At 39.5% G+C, this 18,109-nt stretch overlaps 1 protein-coding gene across 1 annotated transcript; it reads left to right on the top strand.

Moving 5' to 3' along the window:
* The first annotated feature begins 3,682 nt into the window (after nucleotides 1-3,682).
* Nucleotides 3,683-9,495, top strand: LOC140233155 (uncharacterized). Its single transcript, XM_072313271.1, has 2 exons — nucleotides 3,683-3,784; nucleotides 7,244-9,495. Exon 2 carries the CDS (start codon nucleotides 7,255-7,257, stop codon nucleotides 8,806-8,808), a length of 1,554 nt encoding a protein of 517 aa, XP_072169372.1. The 5' UTR covers nucleotides 3,683-3,784; nucleotides 7,244-7,254; the 3' UTR covers nucleotides 8,809-9,495.
* Nucleotides 9,496-18,109: the final 8,614 nt, after the last annotated feature.

The raw sequence follows: 18,109 nt of genomic DNA, 5'->3' as shown, positions 1-18,109 counted from the left end.
AATGAGAGTTAGTCTGATGTGAAATGTATCATGAATTCTTTATATCTGACATGCATGTGTTAGTGATACGTCTTCCAATACATTATTTTAGCAATCATCCCCACCTTTTTTTTTACCTGAATTTGTTAATGATGGTAACAGGAAAACACTTGATACCTCCTTTCTTCCAGCCCCTTACAGCCCACATTAATCTGCCCTTGATCGATGGCGGGCTTGAACTTGTTAAGCTGCCAGAAAAGTGCGGGACGAAGCCAGAGTGGTCGCAGAGGCGTTAAGTCTAATTACTGGGGCTGATGATTTCAGGCGTCGCTAACATTCGATCCAGCCATGCCTCTCAAGGTTTAAGAGCTGCGTTCATTTCGATGTTAATTTGATAGACTGCCGGGATTTCACTTTCATTTGCACTCTTGGGACTTTTTTTTAAAAAGAATCTTATTTATGTTTCAAAACTGTGCAATAAATGTGTGCACTTGTGTCCCTGCACAGATACAACGACAACATTAGTCTAGTCTTTGTGTGTACGTGTATGTGTGTGTGTGTGTGTGCATGTGTGTGTGTCTGTGCGTGTGTGTGTACGAGATTGTCACTATCATTTTAAATTTGCTGCAAAAGTGCTCAGAAATTTTTAGAAGGCCAAGAAGTACAATTCTTATGGGGAGGTTTAGAGAGTTCTGTTATTTCACGAAGTGGTATATTAAAGCAGCGCATCTTTTGAAGTTTGGATTTGTTCTAAATAATGTTTGTTCCTTTAAGCTGGGAGTGGAAAAATATTTACATTTATTTTGAGATTTCGTAAAGGCAGAAGCATTATGGCAGCACGTAAATTAGAATTATCCGAATTAGAGGAAACAAGTTTGGAAGGCGTTCATATTGGCATACCCGGAAATTCACTGAGAATCAAACGCTGTATCATAATTCAGTCATATTTATGGTTCAGGACATTATCAATGTCAGAAGGAGCTGTTCTGTCGGAGTATATAAGAAGCTTCTGGAATACACAAGGACGAGGAAAACAAAATAGCTATCAAGGGTGGTAGGGTATGATTGCATTTGCTGAAATGGGAAAGTGTAAAGGTTGGTTAATTTGGTGTTGTTACGTTAATGGCTAGCCCGAGATAACTATACTGTGTATTACTATTTTTCCGACATTGATTTGAGTGTTTCATATTGCTAATAAAGGAAAAACAGTCTTGAGTAACTGAGAGTCTAATATCAGTGTAAGTTTACTAGACTGACTTATCCTTAGAACGATAATCACAATAGCGCTGTCAGATGTATACAACGTTGAGTTTTGTGTTCTTGTAAAGAATACTGGCCTTTTTTAGACATATTTTACGCAATTTCATGTTGAGTTCGATGTGCCATACAGAGGCATCTATAATGATAATTACATATATATATATATATATATATATGTATGTATGTATGTATACACACACACACACACACACACACACACACAAACACAAACACACACACACACACACATATATATATATATATATATATATATATATATATATATAGGCCTACATGATACATATATTCAGGGCTAGACACTATTTCTTTTTTCTCTAAAACCGTTGAATTTGAAATGTTGGTGACCCGAAAAGGAAATATATTGCCACTAAAGAATACATAGCAGTCTATATCTTGAATCTTAGTTGCCAAGTCGGCCCACCAAAAGATATATATTTTTTGAAAGTTTAGTTGCCCAACGTCAATTTTTAGTGGCCTTGGGCCACGCAGGCCACCAACAATGTCGAGCCCTGTATCATATACCTATAGATAAACCTATCATTTATTGTTCGTTAATTACTGTTCGTTAAAGGCATTACTTCCCATTTGCAGATGAAACCAAAGCCCAGCCTATACGTGTTTCAAAACAATTCCAAAATATGAATTAAGGATAAAACAATTCATGTAAAAAAAAAATGTTAATCAGTATAATCAATGCTAAGTATTGTTTAATAGACAAAATGTGAACAATAGTTATGATTAAAAAAAAATCTAGAATAAACCTATGTACAGTAATGGTTTATTGAGAAAAAATAGTAATATCTCCTTATATTTTAGGCTTTTTTGCGAAATTTTTATATGGTAGGATGTTTTGTGATACAAGTGACCTACACATATGCATCAGATGTGATAACTCGAACATTTTTATAAGTCACTGCTCTCAATGGTAAACAATACCTTTAATGGCTTCCAGTCTAGGCATGGAGAATTGCAGTGGGGAATCCCGGAAGATAACAAACATGTAACTCAAAGCGTGCACGACCACCATTCTAATGTAGACAGCCTTTTTTGTATGATTGCACACGTGTTAGGGGCAATTTAGCTTGGTTTCCTAAAGGTTTGTAAAACTATTCCCCCAGTTTCTTCACCAGGACGTAATTTATTCTCCTGGAGTAATAAGGGAAACACTCATGGACTAAACTCGCTGTGACCTGCAAGTGGCATTCATTTCCAAGGTAACTTGTTTCAGCGTTCTCAATTTCACATCTATAGTTTCGATATGATACTATATATACACCGAGTCTCGCATATCACCATGATTGCAGCGTCTACCACTTCCCTTATTATCTCTTGTTAACAACCTACAGTATTCGAACTCTGCACTCTGTACACTATTAACGCCACTTGATGTATACAAACTCTCATGTGCTATACGTTGTTTTGTGTTAGTTTCTGTTACTAAGGCGTGCCTATATTATTTGCTGCTCAATGCTATTTCTGCTTTTATGTAAATGCAAATGACTTGCTTGTACCCAATCTACAATAATACACCCAAGAATATTGAAGGATATAGATTTTAATCGAACTTCAACATCAATAATGTGCGATAAACACGTATGCCCTATACAACACGTGTGGCGTATATAGGTTTAGAAGTACGTGTAAGTTGCAAACTTATATAATATGCAAAGTTATAGGATACAGGCTATAATAGTCAGTATAAAAGATCCAAGTAGCCAGCTAAAAATTTAAAAATTCCTCTAAAGTCCATCAATATTTGACTATTATCTCTTTGATAAAGACGATCTTGTGTTTGGTTAAACAGGGTCAGATGTGTTACAAAATGAAACTCAGCAAATGGATATCATCGGAAGATCATCCTATTTCTGTATTGCATTGCTCGGAATGGATTGGTGATGTTTGGAACCAATCTGCAGGCAGTTTTTTTTTTCTCTATGACCTTCTTAAATACTTATGATACTTGGTTGTTACATCTTTATTACGTTGCAGAACTTAGCAATATTGCAATGAATAGAACATAACGGTCTGCGAAATTAATCTCAGTATTCCACAGGAATTCGCGAGGGTATGACAATTAAAACAATGAAATCTCCGTTTCAACCCGAAAGACATCAAAGAGAACGGAGCATCATTACATCCCTGCTATCAATGGGGGGGGGGGGGGGGGGGGGAAGGACGCTTCGACTGTTGTTGCTGCAACAAGCCAGAGGACCAGACAGGATGTTTCGCAACAATCCTGTTTGTTCGTCCCAACCCACGCTCTTGAGTCGAAACTCATCTCTTGGGCTGCTTTCAGCTACCCATGCAGCGGAAGCCACCGCGCGCGAGCAGTAGGGTGCCTATACTGCGAGGAAGTGAATTACAGAACGCGCGCGTGTTGAAAGCAGTGTGGCCCGAGTTTAGCTGACATCGCTCGCGCAGACACCTGTGAAAGTGGGGATTACAATTATGAAATGTTACCAGATTTTGAGGTGATTTGTCAACAATGTGACCGAGATTTCTCTCTAGCAGATAGGTAACGGTGGTATGTATCATTGAAATGATTATCCTATTTCAATTCCTGTGAAGCCTTTTTGATGCAATGCGCAAAGTTTCATGTTATGTTTATATATTTTTCCTAGAAGCGAGACAACGATTACATTGACATTAAGAGCTTCGTGTCTGTGCACTTACGCTCGGCTACCTATGATACTGTATCTAAACGTGAGAGTAATGTAATAAACAGAGGGCTGCGTCACTAGCTGTGATATACTTATGTGTGACGGGAATAAAACACACGCCGATCTCCATCAAATTCTTGCCTTCATTCTCCTTATGAAACTTTGACTGCAGTACTCTGTGCACTGATATACACAATACTTATTGGTCATCTCATTCTCTTCGGATATATTATGATGTGCTACTAATTTGTGTCAGGTTTGCCTGTGTCATGCCATGTGACACTGCGGTGTGAGTGCTAAGAGGACGTAAGTCCTGCAAGAATTGGACGAATTTATTGACGACATTGGCGAAGCACTGACTCAAGAGTCGTAAAATGCCCTCTCCTCGCCACCCGTCCCCAAGCCTCCCCTTCTCTAACCTTCCCTCGACATAAAGGAACCCTTTGGTTAACTAGGAGAACGTCAACACGTAACCATGGACACCCTTTTTTAATTCTTTGGCTCGAGTCACTTTTTATTACTTTGCCAAACAAACTTTTCCGAAATTTTCCCAGAAGCAGCCCCATATATGAGACAAAAACACATTGGCCATGAATCTATACTGAATTGACAACTGTTTTCTGCGTAGCTCTAACTAGAAGGGGAAGGGTTTTATCGTGTATGTAGATCATTGCCAGCCCGGCAGAGGGGTCCTAGCATAAATGTTCACCCCAAAATGAATTTTGTTGTAGTTATTGATTTGACAGAATTTTGAAGGATGAATAGACGGAAATTATTTTCATCTCTATTAGAAAATATCGATGCAACATTTTTCAACAAAGAGGGGCAGTATACAGGCAGTGCCAGAATAGTGACTCTTATGTCCACAATTACACCTATTCATTTTGTTGAGTCATGCGGTGCTGAGGATGGATATATATTTATTTCATAATTTCATAACGTTTTTCCTATACAATGTAGTGCTTTACATGCAGTCATGAGATTTAGTGTTCGAGCTCCAGGAGGAATTGAATCTTTTGACCTTTTTCTGCTTTTACTGACTTGCTATCTTATTCGAAAATGGCAGTTCAGTGGTGCTCTTAAATGGGCGTAACAATCTGGGGACTCGTGGAAAAATCAGTTCGTATTATACTCTGCCTTTGTTTGAAACTACAAGAGACAAAGGAGGTTTTGCAAGGCAGTTTAAGTGAATTAGAATCATACAATACAAGGGTAAAGAACTTTTGATATGACCGGGTTAATGACTGTAATATAGAGCGTGCTGTACAGCACTTAAGATACCAGAACACAAACATTATTAGTTTCGTATCGAACTGCGTCTGATTCCATTCTGATGAAAAGTTATCAAAATGTTTGGCTGTTTGCAAATGACATGAAACTCCGGCCTTTCCACTCTGCGTCTTCACAATGACGGTCTTTGTAGTTTGCATCATATCATTAATGTTGGCAAAGTGGTATGTCTATCCGATACTTGTTTGTTTTGGTATGATTCCCTGTAATAGAGACAGTAAATATTAGCCTAATGGTTATGGTGTTTTGTTTTCACATGTTGAAATGCAACAGGAAGAATGCACAGTGTGAATGCACATGCAATAATGTTGTATTTGTACAGTGTATTGTACAGTGAACAAGGAGTCTTTTTATTTCTTTCTCTCCTGTTCTTTCTCATCATTTATCTAATCTTCTTTGTTTTTCTTTCTTAGCATCACTGTATACATGACCGTGTATGTTTTGTTGTGTGAAATAGTTTGTTTTTGTTGTAGTTAAGTAAGTCGATAGTTGGTTAAAACTGTTTATTTATTTCTTTGTGCATGAGGCCCCAATATTAAGCTCGGCTTACTGGGGATCCTCCTGTATGGTACCTTGACTTTTTTTTTATTATGTCTCCGTTCTCTGTCACAATGATTTGCTTACCTTTTATGTGCAAAATCAGCCATGAATTATTATGAACCATGTGCATATTTCTGAAAGTGATTATAGTTGATTATTTGTACCATACGCAGAAACAATAAAATGAAATGAAATAAAATGAAAGTACAGTAACGTTACGGTACAATTCGTGGCCGGCGCAGCCGTGGGGGCCGTGGGGGCTCGGGCCCCCACACTTTTTGTGGACCATACACAGGAATACATAAGGTGTCATCACTTGTTTATTTTTTGCTTGTCAGCTGAAGAAACCCGGAAGTGGACGGGTGGAGATGAGCTGAGGACATTTTTTTTTTCTTGTTAGCTCATGAAACCCGGAAGTGGGCCCCCACACTTTTGAAAACACTGCGCCGGCCCTGCAATTACAATCAATATGGTTATTATGCAGAGTTATATGGCTGCCTGTACATGGTAAAGACCTCCTATTTATGTAACCATTGAAAAGTACGATTTCCACATATCGACAGTAACTTTGCAATTCAGCTTGGTGCATTTTACTCGCACAAGGTATTCTAAACTGAAAAAAGGAAGAAACGATAGCTATTTGAAGGAAGATAATGCTACCTATACCCTCTCCAATCCCATTCCCGACCCCATCCCAGCAGTAAAAGATTAAAAGATTTACCAAGAAGCTGGTAGACATGATATTGGAAAGATAACTTGTTGCGTATTCATGTGATCACATACCACAGCATAGTGCAATAACATATTCATGCCGGTATAGTGATGTGTGTGTACATTTCAAAGTTCACTTTGTAGAGCGCACGTCGTTGCCGCTGACCTTTGGAATCACAGCTTAATCACATCCTCTCCATTCCATAGATATTAAAGGCGTACAAACTCTAACAACACCATCATGGAGATGATAAAGTACAAAGACGTCTTTCATATCTTAGTAATTTCAATTGATAAGTTTATTTGCTTATAATTGTGACTAGTTCTGTTCTGTGTTATTCATATTCGTCGTGATGTCTAATATCATTATTTCTTTTTACTTTCCAATCTCTATCTAATCTCAAACTCATGGGAGATAAACTCTGGACCTCTTTAAAAGTACCTCTGAAATTGTGTCTTCGTTTTCTACAGTTTATCATGATCATTTTGTAAATGATTCCAGTTTAATAGTTAATGCGTGCCATATGAATTGTGTAACTATACACTATGAACACACATGCATATTTCTCACAAACTGAGCGTTCATTACATTGTGTCTCTTTTCCTTATTGCATTAAAGCAATCATTTTGTTACTTACTATTATGAATAAATGGTGGAACCCAATTCCACTTCATAGAATTATTATTGCTCTACAAGATGAGTATTCACTGTTAAATCATGCCTGTTTTTCTCCATTCTGTTTCTTTTTTTTTCTTTCTTTTTTTTTTTTTTTTTACTCCAGAAGCTCACATCATGGCTGCTGCTTACAGAGTCGCACCAGTGGAATTGGAATGCTCTATTTGCCTTGAGCTTCTTAAGGAGCCAACAAAACTAACCTGCACCCATTCCTTCTGCAAGGAGTGCCTGCGTGGCCTCTACCAGAACCAATCCAAAGGTGACATCGTCGACTGCCCACTCTGCCGTCGAATCACTATACTGGAGAATGGCGACTTCTCCGACCTCAAGCCAAACATGGTGCTCAAAACAGCCGTCGACGAATTCCGAGAGAAGCTTCGTTCGCTCGAAGATAGGGCTGAATCGAGAGTGATGGGGCTGATCGAAGATGTTACTCTGGTCAACAAAGTGGAGGACACCGTACACCGCTGCCATCAGGAGAGGATTGGAGACATCGAAAAAACCTTGGAAGAAAAGCTCTTGGAGTTGACGAAGAGGATGCACGACTTGATGGAACTGTGTAAGCAGGAGGAGAGCGCGCAGATGGCCACCCTAAATGAAATGAGGGAAAGTAAGATGTACGTTATCTGTGGTATCAGTGGGGCGTGTGATGTGGTGCGGAATGGATCAAACGCGCTGATGGAGGGCGCTGCATTAACCGAACATGAGAATGCTTGCAGGCATCTGGAAGAGATTCTTGAGAGGAGCGGTGATGGAGATGAACTTGTGAAAGCCATAGAGAGGAGAGCCGAAGACCTGAAATTCGTACCAAAGAAAGGGAGCAAAGACCTCGATCTGGGAGAACTCGACTGTGTTCAAAGACGGAACATTGGCGATGCCACTGAAAGCGTTACCCTAGAAGACTATTCGCTTCCCAGTGAGAAAGTGATGGGTGTAGCCATCACACTTGAAGGTGCAGTGGCTATTGGGTACAGAATTGGAGGGATTGAGACCGGTATGACAAGGGGTCCTGCAAACAGAATCCTGCAGAATGTCAACGTGTGGGGCCTGGCCATCACAAGTAAAGGGAATTTCGTCATCCGCGATATGGACAACAACGTCTCTATCTACTCACGAGACTCAGAGAAACTTGACGTCACGTTTAACACGCTGGATTGGATCGAAGGGGGCCTAGGGGACATGACCGTTTCTGATGATGATACACTCTTCATCAGTTACTGGAATCCCGAGATCATTCAGGCTTTCACACTCGAAGGTGGAAATCCCATCGCTGAAATCCGCTGCGACGGCTACGTGCCTTATCACATCTGTACCTTGCGGGGGAGTAGACAACTTGTTGTTGCAGACGGGTGCACCGTGCTCGCCACAGACGAAGACGGAGAAGTGACGCATGTAGTCACCGAGCCCGGATTGGTCGCCTGTCCCGCAGTCATCGATGGTGGTATCGTCTTCATTGCGTGGGTGGACGACCAGGAGGGCCTGGTGAGCATCGGGATGTATTCCTCCGACTTGACGCACATGCGGGAAGTTGTCCGAGACGTCGGCATAGAGAAAGGCCGACCGTGCAGATGCTTTCTGAGGACTTTAGCCAACGGAAACTTGGCCTTCACTAAGGGTTCAAGGCTTTACATTTTCAGTGTACCTATCTCATCCATTTGCTCTTTTCTGTAATCTGAGAAAGTTCCATATTGCTTGAATTCAACCCCTGGTAGCTTAGGTCATGATTGATTTTGTCAAAGTTAGTGTGAATTTCCTAGTTTACTTCTGTTTGCAAAGGTAAATCTTGCGTCAAGGCTGAAGCATTGAAAAAGAAAAAATCTCTTCAGCTCATGGTCATGTCTTCCTCTTACCCACATATGCTGCAATAATAGACATTCCAAAAGAAGCGATGATGACCTGGGTTTATGTCTTTGTCATGTTGTTATCATTCTTTGTTGTTTTCTCAATTTGATGCCAATTCTTTAAGTTCATCTGAACTACGCCCAAGTGAGCTATTGCTATCACTCGTCGTTCGTCCGTCGTGCGTCGTCCGTTGGGTAAACTTATCAATTTTTTCTGCTTCCTCTTGAAAGCCACACAACAGAGTAGTTATGTTCAGACGACAAGCCTTAACCTCGAGGTTAAGCTTGTAGTTAGGGACCATGTAGACGCACTCGTAGTTAGCTAACCTCGAGGTTAGCTCGATGTTAAGAGCCAGGAGAAATCTTAAAGCGCTCTAACCACGAGCCGCGGGGGATCCCCACTCGTAGTTAAGCACCGTGTGGACACAGAAATCAACGCACTCAAAGGGGCAGGAGTTTAACCTAGAGGTTTCATAACCTCAAGGTTAAGCTTCGTCGTGTGGACGCACGTCGAAGTTAGGGGGCAAGAGCTAACCTCGAGGTTAGGGCTTGTCGTCTGAACGTAATTATTATCATCAAACTTGGCAGGTAGCATCCCTAGGGTGATGGGATCTTAGTTTGCTCAAATGGGCACTATACCCAACCCCTCCCACCCATGGGACCGGGGCATGGGATCCCCCAAATGGAAGAATGGTCAAAATTATTCTTCTCGAGAGTGAGAAGTGATGGCCTTAAGTGCTGTGAGTAAATACGTAGATAACGGCAGTTTTAAGTTTGTTCATTGCGGGTACGAAAGTGCCCTTCCTTGGGGCTCCCTTGAGACCCGGATGGGGAGGGAAAATTAAGGACCAATTTCCACAATTTTCGACTCCTTTTTGAAAACCCCATGAAACCAATTTTCATCAAACATAGCATGTAGCCTCAATTAGGCTACATTTCAAATCTTCCTCTGTAAAACCAAAAGCCTCTGGTGATGTGAATAAGTACATCGGTGACTGCAGTTTCAAGTTTGTTAAAGATGAAGCTAGAGATGCCCACTCGGGCCCACATGGGGTCGACATTTGCGTCCAGTTTTCACACGTTCTGCTTTTTCTTGAAAACACCATGACAGATTTTCACCAAACTTGGCAGGTAGTATCCCTAGGGCGATAGGATATTAATTGGGAGGGGGGGGGGCAGAGGCCTCAAAATCTCCCAAATTAAGGAATAAAAAAAAAATTATCTTGAACCAGGTTTGAATCGCAATGCTGTAAGTACATTGGCTGAATGCAGTTTCAAATTTGTTTACGGTGGAACTGGGTGTGCCACCCCCCCCCCCCCCCCGGGACCTGGTTGGGCCCAATTTTCACATTTTCATCTTCTTTTTGAAAATGCATGGTCAAATTTTTGCCAAACTTGTCAGATATTTTTGTTAAGATGATGGAGTACACATAGCCACCAAGGCCCTCTTAGGGGCTGCAGGGAGGGGGCAGAGCCACCAAATCAAAGTATCTTTAAATCCAAATTCGTCTATAAAATCAGAAATACTCTGAGCAAACACAGCGTACATTAGTCAGTGTACTTCCAAGTTTGTTTCTTGCAGATCAAGGAGTAACTCCCTTGAAGGCGGGACCGAATTGGGGCCAGTTTTCTCATTTTGATCTCTTTTTTGAAAATGCGTGTTTAGATTTTTGTACAAATTTGGAAGGTATTATTGCCAGTGTGATAGAATATATAAATGAACACTATGCAATGCCCTCCAGAAGATCTCTCGAGGCTCCCCATGTTTGCTGTGCTCTTCTTGGGTAATCTGCAAAAATGTGTTGGAGGTGAACATATTCAGGAAATATGTTCGAATGTAAGTAAAGTTTTTGGTGAAACAATTACTTTACTTTTATCTACAGCATCGCGCATATCATATACAGTACACGTATAATCTCAATATATGTGGAAGATGTCGCATTATTTTGTATCATCCGGTAGGCAAATAAGAATAGCGTAAAGAACAAGTTAGTACAAGAAAAATATGCATTTCTGTTAAGCACTTTAATGCTAGTATCATAAACTATGTACTAAAGTGTGCTTTGCGTGACAAGCATCATAATATTCTCCATGAACAAAATAGGTAGATATATAAACTGTATTCTTTTCAAATATATTCATGACCAGATGTACTGCTTTAATAAATTTTACATATTGTTAAACGTGTGCATTGCACCTGGTAGAATTTTTATTTTTTTTTTGAAATAGCAAAACAGTATCCAGCATTTTTATAAACTCAACTTGTTGGCAGATATCCCAAGTGCTGCAATATTTTGGAATATATTGTTAGTCTTTACTTAACTAGCTGTGATCGCTTTACACCACATTATTGCACTTTTGCTTGTTCTGTGGTACCTAATTTAATAAGCTATGATATTTTGAATATGTACCTTTCTTATCCCGTCGCAAGAAAATGTGAATAAACGTGAATGTTTAAATTTCCTGTGTGTTTCTTGGAAGCCAATACATGTTCATTGTGAGAGCTTCTGTGACAATGAGCGCCATTTTCTAGGCTGGCGCCATTTTCGCACTGGCGCCAGCTGAGTCGATCATACAACATTGCCCCCATTCCCTATATCGAATGCCTGAAACAGACTAATGCACCAACCATGCTTGCATAGAGCTGAATAAGAATGAAAATGTAATGTGCTGCCTCTGTGAGCAGCAAATTGAATAAAAAGAGCAACTTTAAAGTAATTTTGTCACATGAATCTTATCCTTCTCCATTTCACACTTCCGATAAATAATCGATTTCAAGTATGACTATGTGTATGTCGTCCACTTAATTAGAAATGATAAAAAATAATTGGTTATTTTTATATTAACATTGTTCTGAAAAGTGCCAGTACCGATAAGTTACCTTTTGCAATTGTGAAAAAGGGTTACAGATTTTCAGCCTGAAATGAAATGTGTATTATTAAACCTTGGGTATGAAACTATACATGACAGTTTCTTATACCATCATTAAACTGGATTTCCGGAACCGAAAATACAGAATCGCTCCTAGGGTTACGCTTAAGGTCAAAGAGAATGACAAGCACTATGACTGTATTCTCAAGGTAGATCTACTTGTTTTTGTGCAATGTGCAATTTTTGGCTACAGAATGATTCGCTATTCTCTTTGTGAGTGTTTACCATTCATAATGAGCTTCAACAGTCGAAGTTACTCCAACCTCCCTGGACAAATCGTATCTTGAGTTCCATTCCAAACGTGTCGAAGCTTCTCACATAATGATAGCGTGCTTGGTATTTACGAAGTCAGCGGCAGCATTTGGCTCGCTTGTTGAATTTCCCCCGTCCAATTAATAAAGCGTCTGTCAACAGGTCTCTGGGACCATTTATTGTCCAATCCCTCACCGTCAAGGGGTATGGGGATCGGGGAGTCTGGTGCCTCCTAGGTTTTCGGTTGAAGATTAGCGTGTACTTAGGACCGGAAATGTTTAGAATCTTGATTAATCAACAGAGGGGAAGGAACCGGGACACCGTGGGTTGTGTTTGCATGATGAAAGCCTCTTTTCGAGCTCCTCTTCATTCCTCTCTCGTGCAAGTATGTTGAAATCACCGCTCAGATACCCGACATTTTGTTTCCTGAGAAATGGGGAAACGAGGACAATTTGTCTATGGCACAGGGATTGGAAGATAATCAGAGAGTAGGGGCATCGACCGACGAGGGCGTGGATGGGCTGGGAGAAAGGTTGGCGAGAGTAAATAGGAGAGTAGAGAGAGGGAAAGAAGAAATCAGAAGAGAAGGAGAGAGTGCGTGTGTGGCTGAAAGAGACTTAAAAGTTTTTTTTTTCTTCGCATGGTTTCCGTTGCTGATTGTCAATGCGACGTTTCTTGCATACATGACGTTCAAATGGAATTGCTTTGTGCTCATCTTGCATCTCTGGTTTTATTTATAACATCTAGAATGTTTGATCATACTAAGCGTCAGCACATCTTTTTTTTTTTCAGAAATAACTCATCTGTAACCTTCCAGGGATGCCATGACAACAGACAGTAAGAGAAAACACAGTAACAAACATTCACATTTAAGGCAAATTATCATTCGAACAGCAGTGACAAACTCGAGAGCTGAAAATATTTTTTTCATGTTCATAAAGGTTTATGATTTCATTATGCGTCATCCTCGTCATCACCTGTAAGCGCATCAAATTGCAAGCACGACTTTATGTACACACACACACACACAGACACACACAGTCATGCGAAAATACACCAATACTCGGACGACATTGACGTAGTAAAATTTGCGCCGCTGAAATATTAATTTGTCACCGAATAGCTTTGAATTATTTCATTCCACCTAGCACGAACGAAAAAGGGATCTTAAAGTGAAATATTCATACTACACCGTGAAATTACCATGCAGTCGATGTTTAGAAAACATCAAGATACCATGATCCTATGTTTTCCGCAGGGATGCACACCAGAGTCTATTTTCGGGGGGGGGGGGGTGGATGTGAGGATGAAACGTCTCAAGACATTGTTGCTATTTTGGTTGTCTAAACACTACGTCAGTCTCTGAAAGGCAGAGCAATTTTATACCCAATCTTTATCATTAAAGGTATTATTTATTGTCTGCAGATGAAACAAAAACCCAGCTTCATTGCTTCAAAATAACTTCTAAAAAAAAATGAGATAGGGATAGAAACAACCAATGTAAAAATGTTAATCAGTATAATCAATGTTAAGTATTGCTAAATATACAAAATGTGAAAAATAGTTATGATGAAATTGTTAATAGGAATAAACCATCTACAGTAATGGTTTAGTGAGAAAAATAGTAACATCTCTATATATTTCAGGCTTTATTGGAACATTTTTTTTATATCGTAGGATGTTTTGTGATACAACCGACCTACACTTATGCATCAAATATGATAACTCGAACATTTTTGAAATCACTGCTCCCAATGGTAAACAATACCTTTAAGGTCAGTCGTTGCGCGCGCACCCGATTTTTCAAGGAGCAACAGGAGTTGAATCATCCCCCGAAATGATTCAATTACAGCATCTGTTATCGCAATCGGACAGATGAACCGATCACGTGATCAGATGTCGTCTGCTTGCTCGATTTTTACCGGGGAGAATGGCGTCGGGAGTTCATTTCTGTACAGGATGGTGAACCTATCTGACCAAGATTAATGTGTTCTGAAAGAAAGTAAAAGTACTAGATATGATAGATATTACTAACACTAGCATAGAAATACGACAGAGAAAGAAAGGATGATGTCTAAAGTGTACAACAGCGACTTGGAAGATGGAATTATGTGGCTTGAGTGATTGTAATGATTGTAAGAAAGGAGATCAGTCAGGCAGAGCCGAAGAAGAGGAAAGAAGTGAGTATAAAGAACAGAGTAGAATAATCATGAGTCTTCTGAAAGTTTATGGCAATGTTCCAGTTCATTGTTTCATTTATGTAATAATGTAATTCACGTCACTTATAATTTAAAAGTGAATTATCAGCAAAAGTTATCCATAGTTTAATCTCTATTCAGCATCCCCCCCCCCAAAAAAAAAAAAAAAAAATGGAGAAATACATATGTCTGTCCAATCATGTCTTATGATCGTCGGATTCACTTAATTAGACATTCTACTAGAAAATTCGATATAAAAAAGTAACACGTTTTTAAAAGTTATATGAAATATCATGAACAAAAGGGAGTGAAAACAAAATGCTACACGAAGCAGCATTAGGCCTTTATTACAAACAACGACCCATATCATTTCCGATCGCGATTGGTCGTAATCAAATTATCGGGGTGATATCGCTTCTAGATGAGCGAAGCGCGAAATCGCTGCTCGCTCACGGACAAACCTGATTCATGAACATGTTGCGTGCTAGCCTTGCTCCGAGGAAAATCAATTTTGCAGATTATCTTTCAAAATTGTAGAATTTGTTACAAATTAGATCCATTCTCAGTTTAGACTCTGAGGACCGCCACCATAAAAATGATGCCATTGACAAATGCATCTATAGAGTCAAATCCCATTGCATTTTGTTTGATATGTTTTTTGGTTTTGTTTTTTCTTCTAGAGATTGGAGACTAAAATCATGCAAAATGATAAACGTTTTATCCTTTGCTTGCAAGAACAGAATACAAAAGCCGTCGTGTTTTAAGCCTCGAGTCTCGTGTCTGTTACGCTTGAGAGTCTACCACAATGTGCAAGTATACTCTCCGGAAGTTCTACACAATACAGGAAGAAGAAGAAGAAGAAGAAGAAGATTAAACCTTTAGGCAAAAGAAGTGGCGCGATTGATTACATGACATTTGCTCCTGCGTCAATTGCTCCGGATCTTTAGTTTGATGTGACGATTAGGATTAGAGTTAGGTTTATTTTTGTGAGTAGGATTTATGTCTAGCTTAGCGTGAAGATATTTTGTGGGAGAAATTGTTGCAGGAGCAAATGTAATGGAACCGGCGTGATTATAGGATTAAGTGAAGTTTAACACCGACAATATCATGTAGAATATAACTCACCATAATTAATTGAAGTGATAATTGTCTATGCCCTTAATGAGTGTTTTTTTTTTAAAGTCAACTGGTCTGTCCATATTCCATGGTTAACCAGCTTCTCACGTTTGTTTTTTTAAGGGTCAAAATAGTCAACCTTTGTGAAAGATTAGAGATTTTGCACTAATAGGCAATATCCTTGTTAAAACTGCCACCTACTCAACGGGTCGTTGTTATCAGAAATATGTTATCTAGGCATAAATTTTAAGTTCAGAGCGGAAGGACAATTCCGCAGTAACAAAAGACAGAAAAGATTGTTTCTTAGTTTTGACAAATTGGACGTCTTGAATGAGACTACGAGCGAGAACCCTGCGCGCATGGCGTCGAAAGATGCAGCGCGGAGAATGGAGAGCTGCCACAGAAATTACCGACAAAATATGGACCAAATTGGATTAGCAGGTATCTCTTCGTATGAAAAGGAACGGAGAAGAGGCTTTCGTGCTCTGCTCCATGTGCTTAATTCAAAGGATAAAATGGAAGACCTAATTTTGTGTTCTCAAGCGGAGATTGTAGCGTACCGTACGTTTTTGTGTGCCAGCCCATACCGCATGAGGTAGAAGTCAATTAAGAAGGCATTGACTCAACTTTACCTTCAGGTTTTCGTTTTAGTTCTTCTGTATACTCTGTTTTATTTGCTTGTTTGAATTCACTTATGTTATATCGTCCATATTGAGCTGGACTTGTGGTGCGAGAAAGGAAAATAAAAAGAAGGAAAAAAAAGCATAGTTGCTAGTCACCTGTGGTTTTATACGGGAGGCTATATTCTGCACATTTGCGTTGCCATTATAAGTCCATTGCAACGATTGATAAAGAGTATAAGTGCGTTACACGTGGCTTCGCGACTAACGTGTCGTTGCCATTATCTGTGTCACTGTTTACGTAGGTTGACGTCATTGCTGACAAACTTGATGGAATTTCTTCGAAAAAAATTGTTCGTGAGCATTGTTCCAATTGACATTAATAAATCTTCTACCATGTACTCTAAAGTTTATTAGGCACGACACAATAATTTATATCTTATAAACTTACTTGACAATACACAACATCTTGAAATCTGTTAATCTCCCCCCAAAAAATAAAAAATAAAATAAATAACTAAAAAACGAAATCGACAAGTGACAGTCTCCTTAATGTTCTTATCATTGTTCATATTGATTTCTGGCATAAATCATGCAGTGTTTTATCGTTTATCTGTAGATGAATTCCTGTTCTTTCGTTCATTCTCTCGACGTTTTTCATCTATGGGTCAGAAGAGTCGGAAATCTTAGCAATCTAAACGCCTTCAACCTTACCCCCTCAGAAGATTTTTTATACAAGCCAGTGAGTTTAATTTCAGTGATGTTTCCAATTATGATTGAAACAGCGCAATGATAACAACGATAATGATAGCAAAAGGAAAACAATAATAATGACTGTGATCATTCATGCGTACGTAATGATAATTAATAAAAATTATGACATTATCCACTTGTTATCAATGTGCTTAGTGCTGCACAAAGTGCATAAACTAGTTACAAACACAGTGCAGACGACTAGAACGCATAAGTACACAACTACGCCGAAGAACACAATCAACAGAAAGACTAATAGACACAGACTAGAGAAACAAAATACATATCTAATCATGCTAGCTTAAATGAATGGTTTGCTTTTTTTATTGCATACTGCAAATTGTCAAAGAATCCGCAGTTCGTGATGTCTGTCGTATAATCGTTCCTGAGATATGACCACCTATGACATGATCGATCCCTTTTTTCTTTTTTCTTTTTTTTTTTTTTACTTCGCAAGCAATAAGTAAGTCATGAACGAACGTGTTTATCAGGTGGACTGTTTCAAAGGAATGATAGTTTAATGGAGATAGTACCATGTACACACTGAAAGACATCTTCAACAATTAGAAACTTGAATCAATGATGTTATGATTATTATAAATGTTACTTTAATTTCATTCATTATTGTTTGTGTCACGATCCTCATTATCATTTTCATTCTTAATTACATGATCACCGTATATGCAAAGAGGGCGTATTGCGTTTGGAGGAGAATATAAAGGAAAATAAAGGAAAGTGAGCAGATGTCTTTAGGAAATTCAACATTTCTTTGGAATTTTAATGTTGTTTGAGGAAACTATGTGCTGGTACGATCATTCTTCTTCTTCTCCTTTTGAGAATGCAACAGGAAGATGAACTGGCGTCAGTCCGCGGCGTATTTGACACCTCGCTCGCTCTCCATACCGGACCCGTGCCATTTCTGTCGCCAGACGAGCGGGGCGGAACGTGATTAATTGCGACCACCACTCGGCAGGCTACAAGCTGCGTTTCCCCCCACAAATGTGAGACTATCCATCCTCCCTCGTCTTCTAATCTCCACTTTGGCCCCTTCGCTCTCCCTCTGTCCCCCTCAGCCTCTGCCTTTACTTCACTCTTCCTTTTTCATGCTATCCACCCCCTTTGTATCTCGTACGCCTGTTGAATCCATGCGAGCTCTGATTGAGGCAGATAGAAGGTAAACATCCCAGTTTGGTAGGACCATAGACGAGCCTCGGCAATTTATCTTTATTTTGAGAGCGCCAGTTCAGAGCACGGTGTGGTG

The sequence above is a fragment of the Diadema setosum genome, chromosome 9, assembly GCF_964275005.1.
Source record: "Diadema setosum chromosome 9, eeDiaSeto1, whole genome shotgun sequence".
Taxonomy (NCBI): Eukaryota; Metazoa; Echinodermata; class Echinoidea; order Diadematoida; family Diadematidae; genus Diadema; species Diadema setosum.
Note: the sequence above shows the minus strand (reverse complement) of the source record. Positions and strands in the feature narration are given on the sequence as shown.